The sequence below is a fragment of the Astyanax mexicanus genome, chromosome 12 (genome assembly GCF_023375975.1).
Source record: "Astyanax mexicanus isolate ESR-SI-001 chromosome 12, AstMex3_surface, whole genome shotgun sequence".
In the NCBI taxonomy this organism is placed as follows: domain Eukaryota; kingdom Metazoa; phylum Chordata; class Actinopteri; order Characiformes; family Acestrorhamphidae; genus Astyanax; species Astyanax mexicanus.
In genome coordinates this window covers 27441068-27455772 of record NC_064419.1, presented here as the reverse complement: position 1 = coordinate 27455772, position 14705 = coordinate 27441068, and the positions used below count along the sequence as shown (strand labels likewise).

At 35.0% G+C, this 14705-nt stretch overlaps 2 protein-coding genes across 2 annotated transcripts; one reads left to right on the top strand and one right to left on the bottom strand.

Annotated features, from left to right (window-relative positions):
• On the bottom strand, positions 1-3178 carry LOC103046374 (cytochrome c oxidase subunit 5B, mitochondrial). The gene is made up of 4 exons (XM_007231475.4): positions 3019-3178; positions 1696-1766; positions 1508-1607; positions 1-745 (listed from the first exon to the last, which is right to left on the bottom strand). The coding sequence occupies exons 1-4, from the start codon at positions 3113-3115 to the stop codon at positions 633-635; spliced, it is 381 nt and encodes a 126-aa protein (XP_007231537.1). The 5' UTR covers positions 3116-3178; the 3' UTR covers positions 1-632.
• A 1580-nt stretch (positions 3179-4758) lies between these two features.
• On the top strand, positions 4759-13655 carry gins4 (GINS complex subunit 4 (Sld5 homolog)). Its single transcript, XM_007231477.4, has 7 exons — positions 4759-5083; positions 6544-6630; positions 7643-7756; positions 8592-8689; positions 8792-8880; positions 11674-11764; positions 12991-13655. The coding sequence occupies exons 1-7, from the start codon at positions 4982-4984 to the stop codon at positions 13085-13087; spliced, it is 678 nt and encodes a 225-aa protein (XP_007231539.1). The 5' UTR covers positions 4759-4981; the 3' UTR covers positions 13088-13655.
• The last annotated feature ends 1050 nt before the right edge of the window (positions 13656-14705 follow it).

Here is a 14705-nt window from a genome sequence, read left to right as displayed (position 1 = left end):
CACTGTTTCCCTAGATTAATTTATTTCAGAGGATCTCCAACGGAGATAAATACAGAACAGTTTGAACAGAAGCGCATAATCCACATAAGCTTTTCAACGCTAATCATGTACTGAGTCCCAGATCACAGGGAATGCAACTCCACGATCAGCATCATTCACAAAGTACAGCACATGTAACCTGAACATGGACAATCTCTTCTGTTAAGAGGAGATAAGTTGATATTGGAATGCTCATTTTTCACATATGCAAGTAAAATTTTAATTAAGTATGTTTTTTGTAATAAGATGTCCAACACAAGTACTTCAGATCTGTACTTGGATAATTACAATGCAGTTTTCAGTTTTCAGCTGTTCACCTAAAGTGTGTGATGTACAAGACAAATGCTAAAAGCACACCAGAAGGCAACACTCCTTGTTCCCCCAAATACAGAACTACAAAGTGGTCCCTCAGGCATTGTGTTGCCATAGACAGCTGAGACCAAAAACCAAACTCTAAAGACATTACAATTCCTTGTGCACCAGAGTACTTGCACATGTGTATGGAATAAGGATCAGCAAAATGAGGTAAAATCAATGGAATTTGTAGAAACTGACCAGGTTAAAGCTACTGTGCAATGTGAAACAGCAATTACTTAATGAGGCAGTTCATGAGGGACAAGTTTGTAATGGGCACCACAAGATGGACAGCGCTGGGCCTCTCCCTCGTGCAGCCAGAACCACACCACTGCTGTGTTATCCTCTTCACCTACACAAAAACAAAACATTATAATAAAAAAAAAAAACATAAAATAAATGTTAGTGATTGCTTGTAAGATGGTTAAAAAAGGGCTGCAGCTTAAGACTAATTTCCAAACCAAGATTTATCTAAATGCAGTGAACTTTCAATTTATTTTATGTTACCCATCTCTTTGCAAGTACGGCAAAGCTTTCATACAAAGTAAATTTAATGCAAGGAATCTTGCCCATGAACCATTATTACAAACATCTTGTCTCTCCCAAGAGTACCAGGACTATCCTGAATATTAGCAGCTTTTATCTTTTTTTTTATTTTATTAGGTGCACCAGCACAAATGTTACAAATGTTAACACCGCAGTTTTACAGGTTGACTTTTTTTTTCCTCCTCACTGTCCATCTAGGCAAAATTGACTTGTAAAGAATGAACTAACAACCTGGTCAGCATAAAGTTATTTTTTTGAAGCACTATTCTAGAAGAAAGGTAATATACGGATGTTTATGTTTAAAGTGCTTCACTGACTTTAAATTTAAGCTTAAATCTCTCAAGATAAATAAATAAAAACAAAATGTAAAAGTGCAAGTGTTTTAAGGGCTTCAAACCGAACATCTAATAGTTTAATATCTCATGGATTATCCTCCATGACCCAAGACAAATTTTATAAAGTTTGATGCACCTTTATTCACTTAAATTACAAAACAGCGGTTACTGAAATACGTCTTAAAGTGCAACTACACTCAAAAAAACAAAAAACGTTTAAAAAAATAACTTACAAACACAGCCAACGATTCTCTTCTTGTTGATGGAAGGCACAATATGCGGATCTTGCTTAGTGCCTGCGTACTCCTTTGGCTTCAGCATGCTGTAGGGATCCTGAGAATAGAAGACACCACAGACTGTAATTAACCATTATCTGACATGAACAGTAATTTAAATGTATCCCAAAAATGGCCATACTTACAGCCCCCTGTTTAGCTGCGTTCATCACGATTTTCTCCAGCCCAGTGGCCTGCTCCTCATCAGTAGGGATTCCTGCATGCACATTTTTATTAGAAAATATTAAAAAAAAAAAAAAAAAAAAAAAAAAAAAAATTAACTGTCCTGATTAAAGAGACATTTAATATTGTTAAATATTTTTGTTCAAATCAAATCCCATATGCAGGACAAAAGCTGGCCTAGCCTACCAGCATAGGCTATGTTTGTTCTTAATGACCAGCTGGTCTTGAGCTAAAGTTTTATTTTTTTAGACCTTCGGCAAAAGACGAGACAAAAAATTTAAACACTCAAATTAAAAGTGGGTCCAGTTAATATTTTCCCTAATTTGTGTTTTATTTTGTGTCTATATGTTCTTGTGCTTTGGAAAAAAACAATAAAAATATATTTACAAAATTATCCCTAATTTGTTAAAAAAAATGTCCAGACTACATAAAATAAGAAATTTAAAGAACTTTATGTTATATTATTGTATTTCTATGCTGTTGGAAAACTAAAATATGAAATTGGCCTTTTGCAAGTTTGTGACCACAGACATAACATACACAGAAAAACAAGAAAAATATATATTAGTTTATTTGCTGAATTAAAGCAAATATTACAATACTTCTGGCGAGTTGAATATGTAATGTTTTAAATTAAATAAAAATAATATCCAGAATTACAGTTGTTTCAAAAATAGAGATCAGTTGTCCACGATTTGTTTAAACGTTTACAAAATATTAAATCAGCTCGGTTATTTATATTTGCACATTTTGGTCTCTTATTAGCTAGACATACAGCTGCAATATAAAGCTATTACGAAAGAAATAACACTAACAGAAATGGCTCAGACGTGTTTTGTGACTGTATAGCATTAGATAATACTTATAATAAACTATTTAATTTTCTCTAATTGAAATATTAGAGGTGCAGTTTTGAGTGAGGAGCTAGCACTAGGTAACTTAAGCTAACGCTAAAGGAGGACATTTCCACAAGGAAGCGGAGGACAAACCATAAGAACACCTCAGGCCTAGAACTAGCGTTAACAGGTCACTTTGTCTGGTAGTAAATACAGCAGTCCAGCGCAAATTAATCACAGGTTCAGAACAGTTATTAATACAGAGATCTGTAAGTGTCAGATAGATAAAGTCATTAACTGAACCCGCAGCAGGATGTGAGCGCCCTAGCTTCGTCCTTCAGTCTCTCAGGGTGAGCTAAGCTAAGGAGGCTAATCTGATCATTAAATACAGTTTCCGCTGCGGCTGTTTTTCACTCAGACGGTTATAAATGAGAGTAAAGAGCGGATCACCTCCAGCTGCGAACCCCCGAGCAGCGGCCTGGACCGGGGCAGCCCGCCTGGAGAGAGCGGCTCTCACCGCAGTTCGGACGAGGAACCTGGACGCCATTCTGCTGCTGAACGGGATCTGAAGTGAGTCCGACTGAGAGGAAGCTTATCTAAACCAGCTTCCTCTACAGAGAGCGGAGGACTCTCCTGCCCCTGCTGTCAGGAGGACTAATCCACTCATTACAGTTCAGTTCATACACAGGGGTCAAATAACTACAGTACAAATACTTATTTACCTTACTGAAGTAGAAATGTTGATTTTCTATCTATACTTTACTGGAGAAACAAGACCTTTAACTTCTACTTCTTACATTTACACACAATTATCTGTAAGATGTACTTCTTACATTTCTCCACTTCACACTGCAGCAAGGATATACAGCTCTAGAAAAAAATGTGACCACTTCAGTTTCTGAATCAGTTTCTCTGATTTTGCTATTTATAGGTAAAATTTCTGAGTAAAATGAACATTGTTGTTTTATTCTATAAACTACAGACATTTCTCACAAATTCCAAATAAAAATATTCTCATTTAGAGCATTTATTTGCAGAAAATGAGAAATGGTCAAATTAACGAAAAAAGGATACAAAGCTTTCAAACCTCAAATAATGCAAAGAAAATAAATTCATATTCATAAAGATTTAAGAGTTCAGAAAATAAACATTTGGTGGAATAACCCTGGTTTTAATCACAGTTTTCATGCATCTTGGCCTGTTCTCCTCCACAAGTCTTACACACTGCTTTTGGATAACTTTATGCCACTCCTGGTGCAAAAAAATCAAGCAGTTCAGCTTGGTTTAATGGCTTGTGACCATCCGTCTTCCTCTTGATTATATTCCAGAGGTTTTCAATTTGGTAAAATCAAAGAAACTCGTAATTTTTAAGAGGTCTCTTAATTTTTCCAGAGCTGTAGCAGACATATGTAGCCTAGTATAAAGATGTCCATTTACATTGTACTAAATGCATTCATTTTCAATGGGCGCATATGTGGCTGACACAGGGATGGCACTGTAGTGCAATTGTTTTCAACATTTTCAGATTTTAAAGTAACATTATAGTCATTATGTCTTTTAGATTTTTTTTTTTAAGTTGTGCACTACAGGACCCTGTGGCACAGCCTAAGCTTTTGTTCTTACTGAGATCAAATATCCAACCAACCAACCAACCAACTCTTTTTTTGTAAAAAGAGTAAATAATAGTAATTAGTAAATGAATTAGTGAAAAAAAGTAGAACGCAAAGTAGTTGACGCAAAATTAAATTTATTATTTTCATGATTGTATTATCGTTCATTATTGTTCATGTTGTTACAAATATAAGATATAAAATAAGAATTGTTTGCAGAAAAAAAAACTAAATAACAATAGATAGTAAATAAATTAGTTTTATAAAATTGATTTAATGCATTTAGAATGTATTTTTATTGTTTGAATTTTTTTTAATTTCATTATTTAGATTTTGATTTTATTAAATATGTAAATATTGACATAATGATTTAATAACAAATTTTTTTTTTTTTTTTCAATTTGTCATATATCCTGCACATTTTGCTGTTTTATGTACAAACTTTCTAACCTCTGAGCAGGTTTACGCATAACCTCACCATAACAGCATAACCCACTGTTTTGGATATTATACACTGCGCAGATCTACGGAGCATAACCTCCGTGAAGAAATAATGACGACACGGGAAACTCTTGCTGTTTGGCGGGAAATCTTAGTGCGCGCTGTGTGTTGGTGTGTGTTGTTGGTCTGTGTCAGTGAGAGGCTGCTGTTAAACTACTGACTGTGTTTACAGACGCGTTCAGCGCGGTTATCCGCTGGATTTTGCTCTGTGATTGTGTTCATCTTGGTCAGTTAACCCTGTGCTTTAGGAGAAGGACGGTGTTAAAGACTCGTATCTCCGGGTACGTTAGGAACTTTGGGTCATGGCTGATGATGAGTTGTCGGACGCTGGAGATCTGAGCGGAGAAGATGAGAGTCAGGAGGACGTTCTGACTCCAGCTGAACTCATCTCCAGGCTGGAGGAGGTCAGTCGTTTCTTTAACCTTTACTGCAGAAGCTGGCGGCTCTGTTTCACCGTGCAGATCTTTACCTGAGGCTTAGGACTGTCCAGTAGCAGCAGGGTCTCTCAGCTCCTCTGCCTCTAAACAGGCTGCTTGCTCTCTGTACTGGAATAAGGAGACTCTGCTCTGAGAAACAGTCTGCTGCTGTTTAAAGCAGCAGTCCGTAAGATTTATTTATTTTAAATTGACAGCAGTTGTATAACCTACCTGAGTGAAAAGAGGACAAAATATTGTAATAAATGGCGCCAGAATGCCTTCATAAACAAGTCGCATACATTCTAAAACCAGGGTGTTTGGAGTCAATGTAACAGTGATCTGTTATGTGTTTTTAATTAATGATCATGAAATAATTTTTTAAGTTTTTTATTCAGTTTTCTATTTATTTTTTTTTGCATTTTGTAGCAAAAATCTGATGGTTTAATCATACCTACCTTCTTTTTACAAGATGGAAAATTGTATTTTATATTAATTATTTTTTGTGTTTTGTCCCTTGTTACATTTTCCCCCTTACATTAGTTTTACTTTTATACTTTAAATAGTTTTGAAACCAGTACGTTTTAATCTTTTGAGTAAGCAGCAAGGTGTAAAAAAAAGTCAGTGTAACCTTCATGTGTTTTGAATTAATTCTTTTTTTTTTTTTTTTTTTTTTTTTGCCACTAGTGATCAGAAATAAAAATACATCATTTTTTTTATTTTTTTTATTCAGTTTTCTGATTGTACAGTTTTTGCATTTTGTAACAAAAATCTGGTATACTAATGGTATAATGATATCTATTTTCTTTTTACAAGATGAAAAAAATAAATTTCATGAAACTTCCTGTAATTCAGATCATGAGAGACAGAAATGAAAAAAGAAATTAATTGAAAACTAGTTGTTAAGTGGACAAAATTAAATAATGAAATGTATTAATATTTATTAGTAATGAAATCTAATTTACCTTAAAGTTGAACTGATTAACGTTACACTGACCGCTTGTAGGTCCAACTGGGAGTTTTCGGTCCACAAAGAAACAAGCACGCGATTTTACTAGATTGTAGTAGGACATTGCTGTGAGATCAGGATGTTGGATCAACACCCCACCTTATCTTAAACTCACCAACTCAGCACAAAAGCACTGAATGAACCACAGTAATTTATCAGAACACAACAGGCATGGTGCCAATAGGTTTATATGGTGTCCATATTGATCATGTGATTACTTCAGAATCTCACATTTAGTTTTTTAGTTTTAGTTTTTTTTTTTTCTATAGAGTTTATACAAATCATGGGTTAGAAATGAGGGCAGTTTAAAGTAACTGAAATGTAAAGAACTAAGCAGAACATGTGTCTGGATATTTTTGGATATATGGTGATTTTGATTGTTATTATTATTTTTTTTTTTTGTGATTACTTTGTATTAATAAGCTGTTTTTCTGTTTTTCAGGCCTGGCTGAATGAGAAATTCTCCCCAGAGCTTCTGGAGAACAAGTCTGAATTGGTGGAGTGTGTGATGGAGCAGCTCACTCACATGGTAAGGATGGATGATGAATGGGATGTGAAGAAGCAGTATATACGTGTGTGTGTGTTAGCTTTAGGGCTAGAAGTCAGACTGCACTGCAGGGTTTTTGGATTTAATGCTTTCTAGGGCACATTTAGCCTTTTTTTATTCTTCTATCACCTCAGGAGTTCCCTAATATGGAGCTTCAGCATTCTGGTGCATAATCCTCATTTTTATAACACTCATAATCTCTGGTAGAGCTGACTTCAGGTTTCTGCTGTAACTCATCCACTGCTAAAAGTGCCTAATGGTCTTCTGTAAGTGGTATTGCCTAAAGCAGTCATCTGATGTACATTCAGATAAAACCATCAGATAAATAAGGCACCCTGTTTACCTAAATATATAATAAATAAATGAAAGCTATAGGGATTAGATGAATCTTTGTCTCATACCTTGTCTGGAAATTAAATAGTGTTTAGCCTTTATCCAACTTTTTTTTAATGTAAAAAAGGGTAGATACTAGGGTAAACCATTTCATACATGGTAATATAGTTTTTAAAAATTGAAAGAAAAAACACAAATTCTTGTAATAATATTACAATACTTAATACATTACAATACAATAATAATCGTAATACGTATTAGTGGTATTCTGTTTTTAAATTAGTCATTTTTTTATTTGTTTTGCTATTTTCTGTGAGGTTTTTATGGATTATTTTTGTAAATATTTTTATGTTTAGAGTTTATATACATAACCTAAATATTCTGCATGTTAACATTGTGATATATATTTTTGTTACGTGTTGTGATATGTAGTGTTTTGTCATATTACCAAGAATATCTTTATTGCAGAAATACGATATTGTCCACCCCCCAGTGGTACCTCTTTCTCTCTAACAATACTAACAATATACTTGCCTGCACTGTTATGGTTTCCTGAGAGCACTAAAGACATAAAGATTGTAGTTTTTGTTTTAAAATGCCATTGGCAGATTATGCTAAATAGTATCAGCTTATATCAGTATGTTTTCTTTCATAACTTCAGGAGGAGAATCTGCAGCGTGTGAAGAAGGGAGACCTAAAGGCCAGCGTCCACCGCATGGAGATTGACCGCATTCGCTTTGTCCTGAGCAGCTACCTCCGGTCTCGACTGCAAAAGGTAGCGTGGAGAATAGATCGACACACATTTAGCCCTATATTATTCATGCAGATTGCTTTACAAAAAATATATTGTTTATGCTGGAACACACAAATGTTTGATTGGCTGATTTCTAATTGCTTTTTAAATATAAGGAAATAAAACTAAAGTTTATGATGAAGCATTTTTGTATGAAGGAATAGGTAGAGAGCTACGAAAAATATTTGCCTCCTTACAGATCATGTTTTTCTTTCGGTCATACCTACATCTTTCAGATTAACAAACAGACAAAGATAACATGAGTAAATATAAAACGTTTTTATTATCATCAAAAAATTATAATCATTATAATTATTTATACCTATTTTCAGGCTGCTGTTTTCAATTAGCAAAACATGTTTAGATGAGCACAGGCTAATTGAGTCAAAACGTTGTGAATGTTCTATTTTTTTCTCAGTGATTATATTAGACAGATTGTGTAAAGCTTTTATTAATTTTAGATTTTATACTTGGTCCTTGATAAAATTAATTTAGGTCCAAACCTGGACTGGAGTCTTTTGAGTATCATTAAAGTAGGCCCTCCAGCTTCCATTTTAGAGCAAACGTCTAACGTACTTCAGTTCCTATGCTGAAAATACTGGACATATTAGGAAGTTCTGGCACAGTTCTATAAATTACTTAAAGACTTTTTGGACTTATAAATATTTCTAAAATATTTTACTAATTAACGTTCTGTAATTGTTTGCTTCTTACTTTTACGTGAGTAATTCTTTCATAAGTCAGTGTAATTTTTGCACATGACTGTGTATGCATGTTTATATGAAATATAGGCATATTTTGCTTTTTCCGTCTGCAGATTGAGAAGTTTTTCCCTCATGTGTTGGAGAAGGAGAAGTCCCGGGCAGAGGGTGATCCATCGTTTCTCTCTCCTGAGGAGTTTGCCTTTGCTAAAGAGTGAGCATCTTACCTATTTACATACCTCTTCCAAAAACATATCTTGCTAAGGACATGTCATTTCTGTTTATTAATATTGTGGTTAATGTTCTCTGCCTGAAGGTATCTGGCCAACACAGAAGTTTATCTTAAGGCTGTGGCTCTGAAGCACATGCCTCCAAACCTGCAGAGTATTGACATGCTGAAAGCAGGTGAGCATGAGTGTTTTTTTTTTTTTATTTAGAGAAATAAAAACAAGATTGACTGCAAAACACTAAAATATAATCACAGACTTTTTATGTTATTCTTAATCATAACTACTATTAACTGCTATTTTTTTTTAGCTAATTATCGTGTACATAGCCATGTTAATGCTTTATAAATTGATGTCATTCAAGCCAGTTAAAATGTCTAACAATTTTAATCATGTTTTTGTTTGCTTATTATGCTTATATTGGATTGATTATTAACATATTATAAAAATGCAAATAGAGATCTAGGGAACACCCCAATTAGTGGTGAGTTATTAAAAGTCTGTTTTGTCGAGTTCTCTTAACAGCGCACTTTTGTTCATTTGATGGTTATTTCAAATTATTTTGGCTAATAAAAAGACAGTAATGCTATCACCTAGTTTGTCATTTTTTGGCCACAGTAATAGTATTATTTGATCTTGTAAGAGGTATTAAACAGTTCTTAAAAGTATTTTTTTTTCATGGTGATTAATTTTAAAGTTTAAATATAACAGGCTCCTCCAAAATCTCATTTTTTAATCATCTGCAGCTGATTTACTGCTGCTGATTTTAGTTGTAGTCACTTAAGTAGTAAAATGTGGGCATGTCCCAGCTATGTCCTTACAAGAACATTTCTAAGATTTTTTTATGCATTTCTTCAGTTTTATATGTTTAGTTCCGTTACCATTTATCTCTCAATATTGTTTAAAAAATACAAAGTTTATCATGAGATACTTTTGTATGAAGCTACAAAACAATATTTGCCTTCCTACAGATCTTGTTTTTCTTTTATTATACTTACATTTTTCAGAACAACAAACAGTTTAATATCAGACAAAGATCACATGAGTAAATATGAAAAGTGTTTAATATCCTCATTTATAATCATCATTATAATCATTAATAACCATTATCAGGGTTCTATTTTCAGTTAGCAAAACATATTTAGCTGCTGTGAGTCTAAATGATGTTAATGTTTTCAAAGATGTTTTTCCCTCAGCAAAGAGGTATTAAACAGGTCTTAAAAGTCATGAAATTTGAGCTTTAAAAATGTGCAGAGACCCTGACACAAGACTGATGGTAATGCAGCAGCGGCAGCAGCAGCAGCCTGGGATTTCTGAAAGCCTCTGTATAGTCAGTAGTCAGAAGGCCCTTTTTCCACTGTCCCCAGAAGGTGGTATAAACCTTCACTGTTAGGGATTTTCCATTAAGCTGGATGATTCTGTTTAGGTTTGCACACCTAGTTGTGAACCATTCCAACAAAAAATAGGTTCCAGAACCCAAAAAGTTAATTCCCAGCTGAAACCAAAGAGTCGTAGGTTTCAGCACGAGCCGTGACAACATCTGTGTGCATGTCTAGTGGTACAGGAGCAAGGAGAAAAGGTGACACCCATTCTGTGACACGTCCCCAGTTCCATTTAAACCGGTGCAAACACAGACTGGTTCACTGAAAAGTTATTTTCAGTTATTTAAAAAAAAACACGAATATGAGTGTCCAAACAGCTTAGTTCAGTACTGTGCTCAAACCCTCCTTTGTACAGCACTCCTACTCTCAGCATCATGTATCTTGGTATCTAAATATCTGCACTGACTCTTCTTCTTGATCTTAGCTCAAGGATATTTTTGGATTCGATCCTATTTGTAGTAGCTAAAAATACAACAGATACAACAAAGCTTTGGACATCAAAGTGCTGTTTTATGTCACTCAGCAATAAGCAGTAGATGGATTTGGATTTGCGAATGTGACAGTCTGTTTTTAAAATGATCTGATATATGAACCTAACCCACAATAAAAGGGCACTGTAAAAATCTGCAAAGTACAAAGAAATAAGTCAAGCAAAAATGAGGATGACAAGAAACAAAATAAAAACAGCAGCAAAAAGGGGAAACAAGTGGATGGTCCTGATACATTTTATATATATTTTTAATATATTAAAAATATATTATATATTATATTTTTTTTCAGTGTGTAATATTCAGAAATGTCTGAGAGAGCTTTAAAACCTGACCCTCCCGGCTCCAGTTTCCCAAATACAAAACTTTGGTACCACTTTAAAATAAGACTACCTTTATAAATATATAAATGGTTAATTACAATTAGTTTATTAATGGTTAATAATTAGGTTGTAAATGCCTTAAAATAATTAATAATCAGTTAATAATAACACATACGTAAAAAGGGCAACAATGACCTGTTGTTTGCCAAATAATGAACCCACAGCTATCTATATTGTTGCCCTTTCTACGTATGTGTTATAACTGATTATTAATGATTTGTAAGGCATTTACAACCTAATTAGTAACCATTAATCTAGAATTCCCCCGTTGGGATCAATATAGTATCTATCTATCTAATCTATCTAATCTATCTAATCTATCTAATCTATCTAATCTATCTATCTAATCTATCTATCTAATAAACTAATTGTAAACCATTTATAAACCCTTTAGAAAGGTAGTCTTATTTTAAAGTGATACCAAAACTTTCAATTGAAATGGTATTTCATTGTTAGATATGTCCATTATTTGTGTATACTCTGTACGTTTTCCTTAATTTGCAGCATATGATAAAAGAAACTGTAACTATTGGTAACTGTCAAGAGTCTAACATGTATCATTGTGATCTATTTAGGAGTTGTGCCAAAAACAGCCTTTATTCACTTTTCTTATTCACACCAGATCACTATCTCAGCCTTTCGGAATTAAAATAGGAATGACTTGACAAGATTTTTGATCTCGTAACCTATATTTTTGTCTGTGTGTGTGCGCGCGCAGTTCCTGAACCCTGTCTGGACTCCTTTGTTTTTCTGCGAGTGAGGGAGAGGCAGGAGAACATTATGGTGGAGCCGGAGACAGATGAGCAGAGGTAGGTGGTTTCTGCTGTGCTGCAGTGATTAAAGGCATATAAATATTGACCGTACAGCATTTTTCTCTCTCTCTCTCTCTCTCTCTCTCTCTCTCTCTCTCTCTCACTTATACACAAACACACACACTCACACACTTTCACACTCTCTGCTTGTCTATATTTTAAAAAAATGAATACCCTTAAATTTGGAAGAAACAATAAATGAGCAGATGTTCCAGTACTATTGTCCATACAGGCCAAGCATGCCCAAAGTATCACTCATCAGTTAATTAATCACACAGCAGAATGATAGAGGGATTTAAACCTCCTTATTAGCAAGGCACAATGCAGGCCAGCCAATCAGAACAGAGCCAATTTAAATATATTTTAAAGTATATTAACAATTTAGTTATAAAAACAGCTTGTTGTATTCTAAGGGAAAGAACGAGTTTGGAACTGTAAAATGTAGTTTTTTGAGGTGCCACCAATAAAGGTTTAAAAAAACTGATAAAGTTTATTTATGGATATTAAATGGGTTGTAATTTTTAAAAAAATCCATTAATAGGCAGGCACAACACAGTGGCCTGTTGTTTGCCAAAAAGTGCTTACATTCATTTATACTGTCAAACCTCAGATGTTTCTGTAGTCCTCAGCTCAAATAAGAATTGTAATTAAATACCTGGTTATGATATTCCTTTCATTTTAGAAAGTAGTTTAAAGTATTTTGTTAAAAAGAAAAAAGATAACTTTCCTGTATATTTCCATTTTACTGAAGCAAACTGGTTTTAAACAGTAAAAATGCTAGCATTTGTGCTACAGTGTGATGAATGGGGTTGGAGATACAACAAGATACATTGAATTTTTCAGTATAAAAATGATCAAAGACTGATCTTGCTCAGGAGCGTCTTCTGGTGGAACCCAGAAGAAGTTCTTGAGTGGCTGTTCTCCATTGCAGAGATTGTAGGTTTAGTTCTTGCATGTTCTTGTTTCAAAACATGTTTTGGAGAGCAGCCAGGTGAGTTGGGGATTTCTCATGGTAAACATTTTTTCACCCTGTTTATCCTTGATTAGTCATGTAGTGTGAAATTACTACAACTGAAAGACTACAGTCTGCCATACCTGCCATATAATGTGAACCAGGCCTAATTTTCCCCACAGGGTTAAACACTGAATTAATGGCTTTGGGGTTTAGCTGATGAGTTGAATCAGAAGTGCTTCATCTCCATCTTTCTTTCTTTGTCTTATAGGGAGTATGTAGTGGACTTGGAGGAGGGCTCCCAGCACTTGATGCGTTATCGCACTATAGCACCTCTAGTGGCCAGCGGAGCTGTGCAGCTGATCTAGCTGCCCTCGAGGACTGTGGAATGAAATGGACAAACTGAGCAGCAGCTGCTGCGGCTAATGATGAATATGTTGCTGCTCCACCTTGGATGATGATGGTGATGATGATGGTCCTCAATCCTCTCTGTTCTATCACATACAGGCTGGAGGATTTGGGTCAGGAACTGGCCTTCGCAGCTCCTCGTAATTATACTGGTTTAGTGTTGACAGCTTGCCTGTTGTTGACAGGTAGAGTTCTAGCCCCTGGTTGGTATTTATGCCGGGTTATTTCTGTGTGCAAACTAGGCCATACCCTAAAACACACGATAATGAGACTGCGCTGCCGTGGCTGTGCTCCACTTTGCAGGATGAACTGCAAGCATTACTGTTCTGTACGTTTTTATACATGTTATACAATTATAACTAGTTTTAAAGCTCATAGCTTACTGTTGTGTTCAGACTGCTGCATATCTGAGCTGTGTGTATTTGTATTTTCTATGTTTCCTTTCAGTGTGAAGGCTGTTCTGTGCACTTATTCACAAAAAGAAAGATCAGATTAAACACATAAATAAAAGCTGGGTTTGTAAGTGTATTGTGCCTGCCCTCATTTTTTAGTGTTATTTTTAGCCTCTTTTTTCAGCCCACCCCAATTGGTTGCTGTCTACATTTTGCTATTAATAGCATGATGCCAGTTTAACGTTGCTTTAGTTTGAATTGTAATGCCTATATTATAGTGCATCTCAAAAAATGGGAAAATCATTGAAAAGTTACTGTATTTCAGTAATTTAGTTTAAAATGTAAAACTCATATATTATATACAGTCATGTGAAAAAATTAGGACACCCCATTAAAGAGTCCGCTCTTTATTGAGAAATGTTCACATATCAATGTCCAAAATCGTTTTTATTTATTTCTCGAAAAGAAAGTAATTTAATTGCAACTAAACAACCAAAATTAACATCGTTTTACTCATAAAACAAAAGTTATGTACAAAAAGGCATATTATAACGGAGGAAAAAGTTAGGACACCCCACCCTCTAATAACTAGTGTTGCCCCCTTTGGCTGAAATAACTTCAGTGAGACGCTTCTTGTAGCCACCCACCAATCTCTGACATCGATCTGAAGAAAGTTTGCCCCACTCCTCAATGCAGAATTCTTTCAGCTGTGAGATGTTTGAGGGGCGCCTTGCATGTACAGCTCGTTTTAAATCACTCCACAGCATCTCAATTGGATTAAGATCTGGACTTTGACTTGGCCATTCCAGGACTCTCCACTTCTTAGTTTTTAGCCAGTCCTTGGTGGATTTACTGGTATGTTTTGGGTCATTGTCATGTTGCAGGGTCCAGTTCCGCTTCAGCTTTAATTTGTTTACAGATGGTTTCACATGTTCCTCAAGCACCCTCTGATACACAGCAGAATTCATGGTGGATTCTATGATGGTGAGCTGGCCAGGTCCTGCTGCAGCAAAGCATCCCCAAACCATGACACTTCCACCTCCGTGCTTCACAGTTGGTATGAGGTTCTTCTTGAAATGCTGTATTTGGTTTACGCCAGACATGTCTTGTTTTCTGGTGTCCAAATAATTCAACTTTAGACTCATCTGTCCAAAGAACATTATTCCAGAAGTCCTGGTCTTTGTCT

Coding starts and splice junctions, on each gene's coding strand:
- gins4 (XM_007231477.4), top strand. CDS start 4,982: ATGGCTGATGATGAGTTGTCGGACGCTGGAGATCTGAGCGGAGAAGAT. Junction 5,084..6,543: donor TCATCTCCAGGCTGGAGGAG/GTCAGTCGTTTC, acceptor TCTGTTTTTCAG/GCCTGGCTGAATGAGAAATT. Junction 8,690..8,791: donor GAGTTTGCCTTTGCTAAAGA/GTGAGCATCTTA, acceptor CTCTGCCTGAAG/GTATCTGGCCAACACAGAAG.
- LOC103046374 (XM_007231475.4), bottom strand. CDS start 3,115: ATGGCGTCCAGGTTCCTCGTCCGAACTGCGGTGAGAGCCGCTCTCTCC. Junction 1,608..1,695: donor ACGCAGCTAAACAGGGGGCT/GTAAGTATGGCC, acceptor TTCTATTCTCAG/GATCCCTACAGCATGCTGAA. Junction 746..1,507: donor GAGAATCGTTGGCTGTGTTT/GTAAGTTATTTT, acceptor GTTTTTGTGTAG/GTGAAGAGGATAACACAGCA.